The 15,309-nt window shown below is 38.5% G+C and overlaps 1 protein-coding gene across 50 annotated transcripts in view; it reads right to left on the reverse strand.

The window, feature by feature from the left end:
• Positions 1-383: 383 nt before the first annotated feature.
• CLASP2 (cytoplasmic linker associated protein 2) overlaps positions 384-15,309 on the reverse strand; it is a 146,440-nt gene continuing 131,514 nt past the window's right edge. For 47 of the 50 annotated variants that reach the window (XM_036332924.1, XM_036332885.1, XM_036332883.1 and 44 more), the window contains 5 exons: positions 11,625-11,818; positions 10,690-10,818; positions 6,623-6,829; positions 4,734-4,850; positions 384-2,104 (listed from right to left, as the gene is read on the reverse strand). In XM_036332924.1, the coding sequence (XP_036188817.1) occupies positions 2,018-2,104; positions 4,734-4,850; positions 6,623-6,829; positions 10,690-10,818; positions 11,625-11,818 (734 nt within the window). In that variant the 3' untranslated portion in view covers positions 384-2,017. The remainder of the gene's footprint in view (positions 2,105-4,733; positions 4,851-6,622; positions 6,830-10,689; positions 10,819-11,624; positions 11,819-15,309) is intronic. The other 3 variants (XM_036332912.1, XM_036332903.1, XM_036332929.1) reach the window with 3 other exon arrangements.

Raw genomic sequence — 15,309 nt, forward strand, 5'->3', positions numbered from 1 at the left:
GTGGGCTTGATCCCCTGTGGGGGGCATGCAGGAGGCAGCCGACAATGACTCTTTCTCATCATTGATGTTTCTATCTCTCTCTCTCTCTCCCTTCCTCTCTGAAATCAATAAAAATATATTAAAAAAATGATTATATAAAACATATCAAAGGTATGGAACATAAAACATTACTAAGAAGCATTCAATGTTTAAAATGCCTTTTCATCTTAGAGCTATAATATATACATGCATACGTAGCTATATATACTTAATTGTGGCTGCTACTCCTGATAAATCTTTTCTCCTCAGATGCACTTATAAAATTTATTGATACATGAGCTTTTTAAAAACCTAGTTATGAGATAAGTGGCTTGTCACACAGTGAGACAGAAAAACAACTGATATATATTGTTAATTTTTTCAAGTAATGTTATGTACAGTTTTATTGCCAGTATATGCACAACAGTAAGCATAGAACTATAAATACACAATGTAATTAACAGTAGAAAACAAAATTGTTACAGGGAAAGGGGAGGAGATATAGAGAGACTTCCTGCTGCGAGAACAGAAACAAAGGTAAAAGCCGATGACAAATCATCCATTCAGTACTCTTAAATTCTTTACATACATTTCTACATTTTGTTCAATTAAACAAAGAAAGTTCAGATAACTCTGTAACAACAGCAAATTGCTTCCCTAATAGCTATTTGCCTTTCCAGTCAAATTCACTTTGTTAGGATTAAAAAAAAAGTCAAGATGAGCAATCATTAGTATTCTGGTTCCAAATGATCTACTTTGCCTTTCGCCAACACTGGTCATTTTTGCAAATTGGCTGCACATGAAAAGAATAGATGTAGCCAAAGGTGACTTAAAAACGTAACAGAAAAATCACCCTTTAGTTTTCCAAAAGACACTATAGGCAGCAGCTCAATTAAAAGTATTAGCCCTGAAGAGGTAGAGAATTTGAGCCCATTATACAAGGTAATAGCCTTGGCACCATCTTCTCTCTCATCAGGATCAACGTTTTCAAGTAAGACAATTTCATGGTAAAAGGAAACCAGGTTCCACCATTTAAACAAAAGGTGCTGGTCGACTCCCATGTCTCAATAATTAGTTTGTTTATTAAATGAGAAACAGAAGACTGTCAAGGACACACATGCACTTGATTATTTTTGTCTGTTTCCATTATCAAGTTTATTCGTAAGTGAATTTGATATTAATAAATATAAAAAAGCATCATTCACAATAAAGATAAACAAACCAAAAACCCTGCAATGAAACCTTCCATTTTAATAAGTATTAAGAAAAAAAAACCAGGCAGATGATTTGGTGCAGCTTTCTTAAGGGATCATAGAGGGGACATGGTTTTAAATAAAGATGGCAAGATCAGTAACCAACAAACAATATCAGTTTTACAAAACTGGCTGATTCTGTAACATTTCTCTTTGAGGTCTTAGTTTTAAACTACAGACCACCCCAAAGAAGTTATAGCTAATGACATGTATCACAATCACACCAACAGAGTCCAGCTGTAGCTCAAATTAGTCCTGCTGTGTTTCACGTCATTTCAATATTACTAGCATAGGACATGATAGGAAACAAAACTCAAGGTAGCAATTAAAAAATATTATCCTGCATTTGAATAAAGGCAAAAAATGTTTTAGACTGTCCAACTTTTAAAGCTTTAAGCATTCCTGTTTAACCAGCATTAAAAAAAATTTATACAACCATAACACTGGCAAAGGTTAATGGGGAAGACAAAGAAGTACAAACAGTGAAATGATGAGTTAGATTTAAAATTACTTTATATTGATCAACTGTTGTTAATACTGCTTCTTCTTGGATTTGGGATAACTATCATAAAAGTTACATGCAGACTGAGGATAGTCCTCTGTTACAGAAAATACAAAACAAAACAGAAAACTAAAACTAGGAAACAATGGTAAGCTCCAAAAGATGCATTTGAAAATTTCCTTTCATTGATGAGGGTGGCCTGTGTCCTTCCCTGGAGAGACCTGGTTCACTTCCACTGGCTTCACTAACTTTGCCCAGGGACATCAGTAGTGGGATCAGCTCCTCCAGAGCCTGTTTGTGCACGTTTGATGTAAAGATTCAGTAGCTTCATCTGCAGATTGAAAGCAAACATGTCATTTGAGCAAGCTGCCCCAATTTATAGTATAATGTTCATTAAAAAATTATATACATACTAGAGGCCCAGTGCACGAAATTTGTGTCCCTCAGCCTGGCCTGCAACCTCTTGTAATCCGGGACTGCTGGCTTCTAACTGCTTGCTTGCCTGATCGTCCCTAACCACTCTGTCTGCCTGCCTGATAACCCCTAACTGCTCGCCTGCCTACCTGATTGCCTTTAACCACTCTGCCTGCCTGCCTGATTGCCCCTAACTGCTCACCTGCCTACCTCAGTGGTCGGCAAACTGCAGCTTTCGAGCCACATGTGGCTCTTTGGCCCCTTGAGTGTGGCTCTTCCACAAAATACTGACTTCTGTGCATGGGCCATGAAGTTTCAATCGCACTATACATGCACGCCTGCACGTGGTATTTTGTGGAAGAGCCACACTCAAGGGGCCAAAGAGCTGCATGTGGCTCACGAGCCGCAGTTTGCCGACCACTGGCCTACCTGATTGTGCCTAACCACCTCTGCCTGCCTGATTGCCCCTAACAGCTTGCCTTGCTGCCTGATCACCCCTAACTGCTCTCCTGCCTGCCTGATCACCCTTAACCACCTCTGCCTCGGCCCCTGCAGCCATGGCTTCGTCTGGAAGGACGTCTGGAAGGTAGTTTGGCGGTCCAGTTTAATTAGCATATTATGCTTTTATTAGTATAGCTATGTGAGCTTTAAAAGATAAATTTTGAATGGAGGGGTTATTACAATGCCCAGTTATTGTTGACAATTAGAAATTATAAAAATTTTTTCTAATTTGTTCACAATTGAGTAATCTAGCACGTCCTTTCAAAAACTATTGTAGCCCTAGCTGGTTTGGCTCAGTGGATAGGGTGTCGGCCTGTGCACTGAAGGGTCCCAGGTTCGATTCCTGGTCAGGGCACATGCCCGGGTTGCGGGCTAGATCCCCAGTGTGGGGCGTGCAGGAGGCAGTTGATCAATGATTCTCTCTAATCATTGATGTTTCTATCTCTCCCTCTCCTTTCATCTCTGAAATATAAACTATTGTAGTGGTAACATAAAACTTCAAGTAAATTTAGAAAAAGAAGTTACCATTAAAACAATGACAAATATTTAAGTACTATTTGCTATACAATATACTAACTGCCTTATATTATCACCTTTTATCTTCAAAACAGAATGTGTGAGTCACTCACTGCCTAAAGTCTCAGAGCTAAGAAAGAAGTGGGCCAGGATATAAAATTAGGCACTTGGGTTCCAGGACCCAAGATCTTAGATAATTATGCCACTGTCCTCCTAATAAAAATGTTTTTGAGGTGGGGTGGTGAGCACACAGTGCAATGTATGAATAATGTGTTGTGGGGGTTGTATGCCTGAAACCTGTATGATTTTATTGGCCAATGTCACCCCAATTAAAAATGTTTTTTGATTTCTCATTTTGCAGTCTTTACGGTATGAGACCATATTTTTCTAAAGTTTGTAATCAGAGCATATACATTTTTTTTTCATCGAATGTCATTTCCAAATATTTCTCCCCCACCTACCTATTGTCTTCGTATGCAACATTATTACTGGCTGCCTAATATCCCAATAAGGTGCTTAATTTTAATCTTTCTATAGATAACTCTGAATTATCAGGACCTAATTTAAGCTCATAACAAAAGTTGGAATCCATTTTTTTTGAAAACCACTTTATTACTGAAAGTTTTCTTTTTTAATATTAACTCTTTAATTCAAAGGTTTTTAACCCAGTGTCCATGGGATTCAGGGACTCATTGCATCCTCTGAAACTAGGTATAAAATTTTCTGTATGTATTTATTTTTCTTGAGATGAGATTAACCCCAGAAAGTTTTAAAAACCACTGCCTTAATCTATGTATAACTTATGAAAGGTTTATACCTGAGCTCATTTTCCTTTATGTGTATTTTTCTGCCCTTTTGCTATTTTGAAAATAAATATGATCATAGTAATGACAATCATTCAGATTTGGGGAAACTCTTTAACTGAAGTGTCTCCTATTAACTTGTTTATAAGCCACAGTTCAACAATCATAATCTATCCTCACCTCTACAAATAATTTCAAAATTTTGGTAGTATCAAAGAAATGAGAAAAGCAAGACTTATTTTTTCAACATACCAATCAAAGTTGTACGCTTATCCGGATGAAAATAAGAATGGAACGAGAACAAATATTTACCATAGTTCATAGGGGGAAATTTAAATATGTTCAAGTGGTCCATATTTTAGGAGATATAAAATAATCCATGAATGTATAACCCTGCCTATTTTTAACTAAACAGTCTTTGAGGGTAAGGATTTGGTTGTGGGAGTGACAAAGAAGCTGGCTATTTTAAATAACCAGAATCTGGTAGGCATTCTTTCATAGCAATCTACCAGTCACCCTACCAAACTGCTGACTTCCCCTGAGTGGCAAATATGAAAGTAGAAACAGCTAAAATGCAAACGGTAGGAGGAATAAGTTGAATGCTCAAAGCATGACTTACTAAGAGCTGAATACAAAAATAAATTTTGTATCAACACAGACACACACAAATAAATTTTGAAGAAGGTACCATGGTCAGCATCCTTAGAACAAAGCAGCTCTACTTACTTTACTGCCAGTAAGCTGACTGAGATGGGGTTTTAGTTCATCCCCAATTACCGCATGAACAGCCACCAGGCAGAAGACACAAGCTTTCCGAACACTGCTCTCTGAATTGTCATAACCCTAGGGAGAAAAGTCCGTGTTAGCACTCCTGGGGGATCTGAGAAAGCACCATCCAACAGAGACAGAAGACGCAACTCAAAGATGAGATCTCAAGCTTTACTGACCGATGAACTTTTCAACCTTTTCAGGCAGACATTCCCTCTCTCCTTCCATCTCCCCTGTGGCACCTCCACTGTTAGCCTTCCTTATCAGGTCCTTTATTTAGCCTGGAAAGCTGCAATTCTCTGACTCTAAGGCTGCCTCTTTGCCAATCCACCCTGCAAAAAGTCTCCAGATTAACCTCCCTAAATCATTCAGTTTTATGGAACTCAACAGCTCCTCACTAGCAAATAAAATCTCCTTGGCCTGGCAGTCAGGGTACTCCTATAATCCAGGCTGAGTTAAGCTTAATATCTGTCCCATCCTTACCACTGCTCCAACTATTCATCTAAACATTTATTCAGTATTCATTATATATATGACATGTACATGTTATATATTCTATTCTTTGTATCAAAGCATAGACCAAGAAGAAAGATATTTGGACCTGATCTTCAAGGATCTCACAATTAAAAATTTTAGGGCTTAGAATAAAGTCACATAGATAATGCACCAAGAAATAAATGATTAATTCTCTTCAGGAGGAGGTCTTAATATAGTGGTGCACACTACTGAATTAAAATCACATAATAGAATATTATTTATTGGATGGCAGAAATCTCATAATCTATGAAGTTAAGCAAAGCATGTTATAAATTCCATATTTGTCATAATGTTTATATGAGTGGGTTTGTGTGCATAGAAAAAAAAAGTATTACATCTATGACTGTAAATTACTACGACCACTTTGGAGAGGAATCTGGTAATACCTAGGAATTCTATTTCTAGATATATATACATATAAGTACAAGAAATTTCGCTGTAATATATATTTAAGTTAATTAAAAAAGGGAAACACCCACATTTCCAATAACACATTAATGGGTAAACAAACTGTGACATAGCCCGAGCCAGCATGGCTTAGTGGATAGAGCGTCAGCCCATGGACTGAAGGGTCCCGGGTTCAATTCTGGTCAAGGGCATGTACCTCAGTTGCAGGCTTGATCCCTGGTCAGGGCACACACAGAGGTAACCAATTGATATGTCTCTCTCACATTGATGTTTCTCTCTCTGTCTCTCCCTTTCCCTTCCACTCTCTTTAAAAATCAATGGAAAAATATCCTCAGGTGAGGATTAACAACAACCCCCCCCCCCACCACAACCCGCACCCCCCCCCCAAATTGTGGTATAAACATAAATGGAATATTATTCAGTCAAAAAAAGAAAGAAATTGGAATACATGCTACAACATAGATGAACCCTAAAAACATTATGCTAAATAAAATGAGCCAGCCACAAAAGGACAAACACTATATGAGGAACATAGAAAGTAGAATAGAGGTTACCTGGGACTGAGAGGAGAAAGAATGGGGAATCATTGATTAATGGGTACAGAGTTTCCATTTGGGATGATTAAAAAGTTCTGAAAATGAATAGTGGTGACGGTTGTGTAATCTTGTGAATGTATTTAATGCCACGAAATTGCACACTTAAGAATGACTAAATGGTAAATTTTATATTATGTATATTTTAACACACACAGTGCACACACACCACACACACCTGCCTACAGTCTTGGATGTTCAGAGCAAATAGGCAAGCGTGGTCATGCCATTAGTGTTGCCTGGAAAAGTGCCTACAATAACAGAATCCCAAATCTATCGTAGCTTATTCCTCCATGCTTAACTGCTTACCTGTATTAGGCCTGGCATAATTTCTGGTAAAAGCAGATTAAGAGTTTCCTTGGATACTCTCTCTATCACTTTTGTTTGCATTTTGATTGCAGCAAGATTAATGGGGTAATCTGCAGTTTGGATGATAGGACAAAGCACTTTGATGCACTGCTCTGGGCTGATTGAAGTGGCCAACACGGACGCAGCTTCCTCCGCTGATCTCACCACCTAAAACAAAGGAAACTGAGTAGGGAAGTAATAAAAATATATTTTCTATACTGTGTCCTGGAAGTACAAACTTCATGATATAGGTAATAGGACATAACAACTGGAATTTGCTTTGAAAATATTAAACAAACAAAAAGTAAGAGTATTGCTAAAACAGGACTGGCAAAATGTAACTGTTGAAGTTAGGAAATGAATTCATCCGTCTTTATTAAACCATTTTTCCTTCTTTTGTGTTCTTTTAATATTGGCAAAAGTGATTTTAAAACCATATTGTGGTCTAGTTGTGCAGGGAAGTGAACGCTCTATTTACCTAGACTACAATGTGGAGTCTTTTGCATCAGCCACACTGAGATGCTGCTCATTATTAGTGTCCTCAACCCCAGGAGTGCTATGTCCCCTTTTACCACATAATTACAACATAAAACATTCAATACATTATCAAGTAACACGCTATTCCTCCTTCTGTTCATAATGATTTTCTTTCCTTCTGTATTGGGCTTGGGGAAGGTATGATACTGCTTTTTCAATAAAGAGAAGAAACAGTTGTCAATCTTATTAGAATCTGTAATCTCTAGTGACGGTCTTGAAAACATGTAAAAATTATTGCTTTTCATGCTACTTTGGTAGTGTCTTCCTTATGACCTCAATCTGTGAGAGGTGCTCAGAAAGGCACAGGGAAAAATACACTGGAAGTCAGAAGACCCAGGGCTAATTCAGCTATAGCACCTTAAGAATGTTAACTTTATCTTTTGTAAAAATAGGGATATTACAGGCATTATTTGGGTCAGAAGGTGGGTAACTAAACTATTAGTTTTTTAGACATTAAGCAAGATGTTAAACAACAGCTGAATAAAAAAATCTGAATAAAAATCCAGGCAGATTTAAAAGTTATGATTCACTCTCCTCTAAGGTTCAGTCAGATCTTTTGGAAAGGGGGTTACAGAGGCTTTCAGTTTCTTTGCATCCTCACCAACACTTCTCAGTGCCTTTTTCCTGGTCTGTGTTAAGTGGTATCTCACTGTGGGTTTTACTTGCATTTTCCTAAGACTAATGATGTTGAGCATCTTTTTGTGTGCTCACTGGCCATTTGTATAACTTATTTGCAGAAAAGTCAATCCAGATCTTTCGCCCATTTTTTAAATGGGTTGTCTCTTTGTTGTTGGTTTGTAAAAGTTCTTTATATGTTCTGGCTGTTAGTCCCTTATCGGACACATCATTTATAACATTTTTCTCCTATTCTGTGGATTGCCTTTTCACTTTCTTTATAACGTCTTTTGAAGCACAAAAGTTTTTAATTTTGATGAAGTCCGTTTATCTTCTTTCTAGTAGTTGTTGTAGGTTACTTCTACTTCTGGCATTCTATCTAACTACTGCCTAATCCAAGGTAACGAAGATGTACACTTGTTTTCTTATGAGATTTTTAAAGTTTTAGCTTTTACATTAAGTATTGATCTATTTTGTCTCACTGCTATTTTAACTTTCCTTTTTGACTTTTGCTCATGTCTGTTTTACCAGACACCTAATGCTATTGCTCTGGTGCTTTCTCTTAGAACTGCAGTTCCTATTTGAAATTTCCTTTTCTAATTACTTCTGAGATTTTTATAAAAATCCTCATGATTGTCTTATCAACATCACTGGTGGTCGTGGCAATATTAGACTCTTCCAGGCAAGCTGTCCTCATTATTTTATTTAATAAACTTAAAAAAATATTTTTATTGATTTCACAGAGAGGAAGGGAGAGGGAGAGACAGAAACATCAATGATGAGACAGAATCATTGATCATCTGCCTCCTGCACGCCCCCTACTGGGAATCGAGCCCGCAATCTGGGCATGTGCCCTAACTGGGAATCAATCTGTAACCTCCTGGCTCATGAGTTGATGCTCAACTGCTGAGCCACACCAGCTGAGCTATTTAATAAACTTTTAACAGATATCCAGCTCATACAGGCAATTTACCACTTTAAAATAGTAACGATTCTTATCTTAATTACTTAAAAAAACAACAACTACACCTTTCAAAAGAGGACATTCAGAAAGCCAAGAGACATATGAAAACATGCTCAAAGTCACTAATCATCCGAGAGATGCAAATCAAAACAACAATGAGGTATCATCTCACACCTGTCAGACTGGCTATCATCAACAAATCAACAAACGACAAGTGCTGGAGAGGATGTGGAGAAAAAGGAACACTTGTGCACTGCTGGTGGGAATGCAGACTGGTGCAGCCACTATGGAAGACAGTATGGAGTTTCCTTAAAAAACTGAAAATGGAACTCCCATTTGACCCTGTGATCCCACTTCTAGGAATATATCCCAAGAAACCAGAAACACCAATCAGAAAGGATATATGCACCCCTATGTTCATAGCAGCACAATTCACCATAGCTAAGATCTGGAAACAGCCTAAGTGCCCATCAGTAGATGAATGGATTAGAAAACTGTGGTACATCTACACGATGGAATACTATGCTGCTCTAAAAAGGAAGGAACTCTTACCATTTGCAACGTCATGGATGGAACTGGAGAGCATTATGCTAAGTGAAATAAGCCAGTCAATGAAGGAAAAATACCACATGATCTCACTCATTCATGGATAATAGAGACCATTATAAACTTTTGAACAATAATAGATACAGAGGCAGAGCTGCCTCAAACAGATTGTCAAACTGCAGCGGGAAGTCCGGGGAGGGTTGGGGGGCAGGAGGTAGGGGGGTAAGAGATCAACTAAAGGACTTGTATGCATGCATATAAGCATAACCAGTGGACATAAGACATTGGGGGATAGGGGAGGCTAGGGGACTGTCTAGGGCGTGGGGACAAAATGGACACATATGTAATACCCTTTGTAATACTTTAAGCAATTAAAAAAAAAAGATAAAAAAAAAAAAAAACAACAACTAAATTCTTATTGATAAGTGGAATGTGAAGATAACATTGGTGAACTCTAAGTAAAAAACGAAAAGTGAAATGAAGGAGAAAATGAAGTAAGATAAATTATTTCCTAGAGCTAGCCATGATATCACAATAATGTACTTAATAGGAAGGAATATATGCTTGTATCTCAATTAGATATTACCTTGAAAATCAAGATGAGTGTTCATTAAGGAAATGATGGATAAGGGTACATTTTAAGCAACATTTATGTTTTACGCAATATAGTAGTCCCCCAGTTTTCTGGGGGCTCAGTTATCTGCACTCAACCATGGTATAAAAATATTAAATGGAAAGTTCCAGTAAGAAAGCATACATTTTAAATAGCATGCTTTTCTGAGTAGCATCATGAAATCTTGCATCATCCCCCTCCGTCCCGTACAGGACGTGAATCACCCCTGTGTCCAGCATAGCCTACACTATATACACTACCACCTGTTAGTCACTCAGTAGCCAGCTCAGTTATCATATCCATTGTCACAGTATCAGTGCTTGTATTCCAAGTCGTCCTTCTTTGACTTAATAATGGCCCAAAGTGCAAGAGTTGTGATGCTGGCAGTTCAGATGTGCCAAAGAGAAGCTGTAAAGAGCTTCCTTTTAGTGAAAAGGTGAGTAGAGTGCTATTAGTAGGATATTGTGAGAAAGACCACATGCACATAACTTTCATTACATTATATTGCTATAAATGTTCTATTTTATTATTAGTTATTGCTGTTAACCACTTACTCTAATTTATAAGTTAAACTTTATCATGGGCATTTATGTGTAGGAAAAAAACATAGTAAATATAGGGTTCGGTACCACCTTTAGATTCAGTCATCGACTGGGGGTCTTGATACATAACTCCTGAGGAAAAGGGGCGACTGCTGTAATATCAGAAGTACTAGGAATAAAATAATAATAATTTAAGTGTCAGGTAACTTACCTCCTTATGAGGATCTTTATGTGCTTCTAATGTTTTCATGACAGTCAGTTCTGCATAGTTTTTAAATCTTGCTGGTTGATGCCTTAGGATTTCTTTTAAAACCTTTAATGCCAAAGCCCTGATTGTAGGCTAAGAAGAAACATTTTAATGTTTTTAATATTTCGGGTTGTAGATAATCTTTTACATTTCCCATGTCTAAAGTATAAGGATCTTAATACTGAGGTGAGGGTCGGGGGATCATAGACAACTACATAAAGTATGTGGAATATTGCATAATTAAGTTTTCACATCTCTAGTTGAAAACATATCACACATCTTAAAAAAATTGAGAACCAACTAAATACGATTAAAAAGGAACTTTTACTTCTGAACCAATTTAAGTAGGCAAAACAAGTAACCTGTACTCTCCTGTAAAGACCTGTCAGCAACTTCTCATTTTTGCCATTGTCAATTATTCAAAATCGCTGGGCTACTTGGTTTACAAGAAGAAGCACTTTACAGTGAAAACTCCATGCAGAAAGCAGCAGCAGAAGAGACCCATTTTCCCAATTTCCAAATCTGTGTAGTGCTTGGTTAATTGGCAGTGACATGCAACCCAAGACAGAAAAAACAGGCGATTATTTACATACTAGAGGCCCGGTGCATGAAATCCATGCACTGGGAGGATGGGGAGGGTGCCTCAGCCTGGCCTGTGTCCTCCTTAGTGCTGCTGCAGAGGCAGGAGAGGCTCCCACCATTGCCGCTGCGCTTGCCAGCTGTGAGCCTGGCTTCTGGCTGAGCAGCGCTCTCCCTGTGGGAGCACACTGACCATTGTGGGCAGCCCCTGTGTTGAGTGTCTGCCCCCTGGTGGTCAGTGCACGACATAGCGACCAGTCATTCTGCCATTAGGTCGATTTTCATATTAGCCTTTTATTATATAGGATTATGCCATTTACCTCTTTATCCCCAAGGGTTTCAAGTAGTAAAAGTAATATTGTTTTGAAGTGTTCATCCCAAACACTAAAAGATTCTTCCTGGGTTAGTTTCATAAGTTCATAGAGGGCAATTTTTCTCTCTTCTACACGTTCATTATGGTTCGACAGCTCCTTCAACAGCTCCGCAACCAGGTCAGAATGGTCTAGGGAAAGATCTGTCAAAGGGCATGGCATTAATTCTGTAACTTTATAGGTTATAAATTCTCACAAGTATGGGGATAACAACTTCATAACATGAAACAATGCTGGCTGTAAAACAAGAGAAACTAAGTAATTTTATTTTCCATTTATCATTTCCAAAACACCAATATTAGTTTAAAACTTTTAAAAATAAAAATTCATGAGAGATTACAGTATAATGAACCTCCATATACCGATCACCCAGATTTAACAATCATATCTTTACCATTTTTACTTCATCTTTGTGCACCCTTTTTCCTGAAACATTTATCACAAATACCAACTATTTTACCCTTACATATTTAAGTATGCATTTATATGGTGGCATCTCAAGAGGCAATGATCACTGTATTTAAATGGTAGTAACTTGATCCCACCACTGTAAAGTTCCCTGTCAATCTTTTCACTAATGGTTTCACCCACTGATGGTTGCTAAATCAATTTATTTTATTAGAAGTTAAAAATGAGCTGAATTCTTCTGTAGAGAGTAACTTCATCAACTAGAGCTAATTACTCTGAAATATAGTTTGATAGAAGAGGCAGAATAAATACTTAATATTTTTCAATGTCAGAGTCTAGAGTTGGGCCCAATATTGTTAAGTTTTCATTTGTTTTTGCTTTTAGTTGTTGCTAATCCTCACTCAAGAATTTTTCCATTAATTTTAGAGAGAGTGAAGGGAGAGAGGGAGGGGAGAGAGAGAGAGAGAGAGAGAGAAAGAGAAACATTGATTGGTTGCCTCCCATATGAGCCCCAACTTGGGCTGTGGATTGAACCTGCAACCAGATAGTGCCCTTGACCTGGAAGCCCTTTGGCGTGCTGACCGATGCTCTAACCACTGAACCACACCGACCAGGGATGTTTTTGCCTTTTTAAAGTATAATTATGAAATCATAAATTTTATGTTAAAGGACACATATTATTTATGTCTTACAACAGTCATTAGATAATGCTTTGAATAATTTTTGTGGGAAAGACAGTTAAGTCCAAAAGTTCACATTAGAACGTTACGAAATAACAGAGTTCTTCCTATATTGTTTTGATGATAAAATACATAAGTTCAGGCCTTGAGGGACTTGGGCAGGCAGTGCCTTGAGCTTGTGCCATAGACCCCTTTCCTTACTAACTTCTTCTCTGAAACAAGCAAACAAATAAAGCACAGAATATGGTGCCTGAGCCTGGAAGGCACCCCCTGGGCCATTCCCTCTCCTGAGTCTCCAAGAAAGATAGCATGGAGCAGTCTTCTCTGTTAGCCTACTTGGTATGAGCACGCTGGCCTTTTGTGGGAAAGGGCTACCATTCTGCTGATCCTAACAGACCAGAGAAGGCTTGTGAACCTGGCATTGGGAGAGGGCTGTTGCCCACATAAAAAAAGCTCAGGAGGAAAGAGCACTCTTCCCCCAAATGCCTTAAGCTTGCACTTTGCCCGATAGTTCCCTATTGGTCCTTAAAATAAGCTACCATGTCTCATCCTGCCAGCTGCTTAGCTTCTGACCTAGAGGTACCAACGGCCTGACAATATAGGCCTCAGGGAACACACAACTACAAGTAGGAAAATGAAAAATATATTCCATGTAAGGGGATGCAGAAACCTGAAGAAAAGAAATTAAGTTCAGCTCTTAGAACCGGGGTGGGCAAACTTTTTGACTCGAGGGCCACAATGGGTTCTTAAACTGGACCGGAGGGCTGGAACAAAAGCATGGATGGAGTGTTTGTGTGAACTAATATAAATTCAAAGTAAACATCATTACATAAAAGGGTACGGTCTTTTTTTTTTTTTTAGTTTTATTCATTTCAAATGGGCAGGATCCGGCCCGCGGGGGATCCGGCCCACAGCTGTCTTAGAACATATGATTTCAACTAGAGCAAAGCGAACTGATGATAGGAAACAAGTAATGACAACATTCATTGACCGTTAAAAGAAAGTTTGTTATGACAGCTTTCATGGAACTAAAACTACAGCACTAAGAAACTCTGTCCCCAAAAACTTACACACAGAGCACAAAATGTGATTACTGAATTTAAAGTCTTGAGGTAATCTGGAAAGATTGATCACTAAGGAGAACCAAATTAGGTTTTTGGAAGGTCAAGGAGAACTTATGCAAAATGCAAAGCAAAACAATGAAAAAGAAGAAATTTGAGCTCAAAGATAAGATCTTAACTTGGAGGAAGATACTGTCTATAATAATTTCATTTGTATAGACTGACATTAGAACAATATTGTTGGTTTAACAAGAACTACTACAGCAGGATAAATACATCTCTATAAACCCCACAAAAACCACTCCTGGAAAGTTTATCAGACTCCCACGGATGTTAGAGGATCATTCTGATAAGCATGTTTCATTTCAGCTGAATAAATGGAATTCAAAAGAAAACGCTTTCAAAGGAACCCAGTTCTTTTCTCCATAAATACAGCCTTTGTAATTACTCTAGGAGATAAATTAGAAATGCCTAGACATAGAATGGTCTAGAGATGACATAGGAAAATAATTTCTGCCAAAGAAAGCACATAAATTATTTGTTATAAAACTGAACTATTTATACCATATAAATAAGATACTAGTAAACCTAAGGTACTGAATTAATTAAGTTAGAGCAGTGGTCGGCAAACTGTGGCTTGTGAGCCACATGTGGCTCTTTGGCCCCTTGAGTGTGGCTCTTCCACAAAATACCACGTGCAGGCGCGCATGTACAGTGGTATCAAAACTTCGTGGCCCATGTGCAGAAGTATGACTCTTTTGTGGAAGAGTCATACTCAAGGGGCCAAAGAGCCGCATGTGGCTCGCGAGCCACAGTTTGCCGACCACTGAGTTAGGGTATACTCAACTATATTTCCTCTGTGCCTGACACACAGCAGTGTGGTCATGTGAAAACAAAACAAAGCACAGGCTCTGGAGTCTTACCAAACCTCTGCCTCTTGCCCTTTGTGTGATAGGGACATGTTCTTAATCATTATGGAGGCTCAGTTTTCTTATCAGTAAAATGAGAAAGTAAGAATCACCTCCTAGCCCTGACCGGTTTGGCTCAGTGGATAGAGAGTCGGCCTGGGGACTCAAGGGTCCCAGGTTCGATTCCGGTCAAGGGCATGTACCTTGGTTGCGGGCACATACCCAGTGGGGAGTGTGCAGGAGGCAGCTGATTGATGTCTCTCTCTCATCGATGTTTCTAACTCTCTATCCTTCTCCCTTCCTCTCTGTGAAAAATCAATAAAATATATTTAAAAAAAAAAAAAAAAAAAGCCGAAACCGGTTTGGCTCAGTGGATGGAGCGTCGGCCTGCGGACTGAAGGGTCCCAGGTTCGATTCCGGTCAGGGGCATGTACCTGGGTTGCGGGCACGTCCCCAGTGGGGGATGTGCAGGAGGCAGCTGGTCGATGTTTCTCTCTCATCGATGTTTCTGACTCTCTATCTCTCTCCCTTCCTCTCTGTGGAAAATCAATAAAATATATTTAAAAAAAAAAAAAAA

Source organism: Myotis myotis, unplaced genomic scaffold, assembly GCF_014108235.1.
Source record: "Myotis myotis isolate mMyoMyo1 unplaced genomic scaffold, mMyoMyo1.p scaffold_m19_p_13, whole genome shotgun sequence".
Lineage (NCBI taxonomy): Eukaryota > Metazoa > Chordata > Mammalia > Chiroptera > Vespertilionidae > Myotis > Myotis myotis.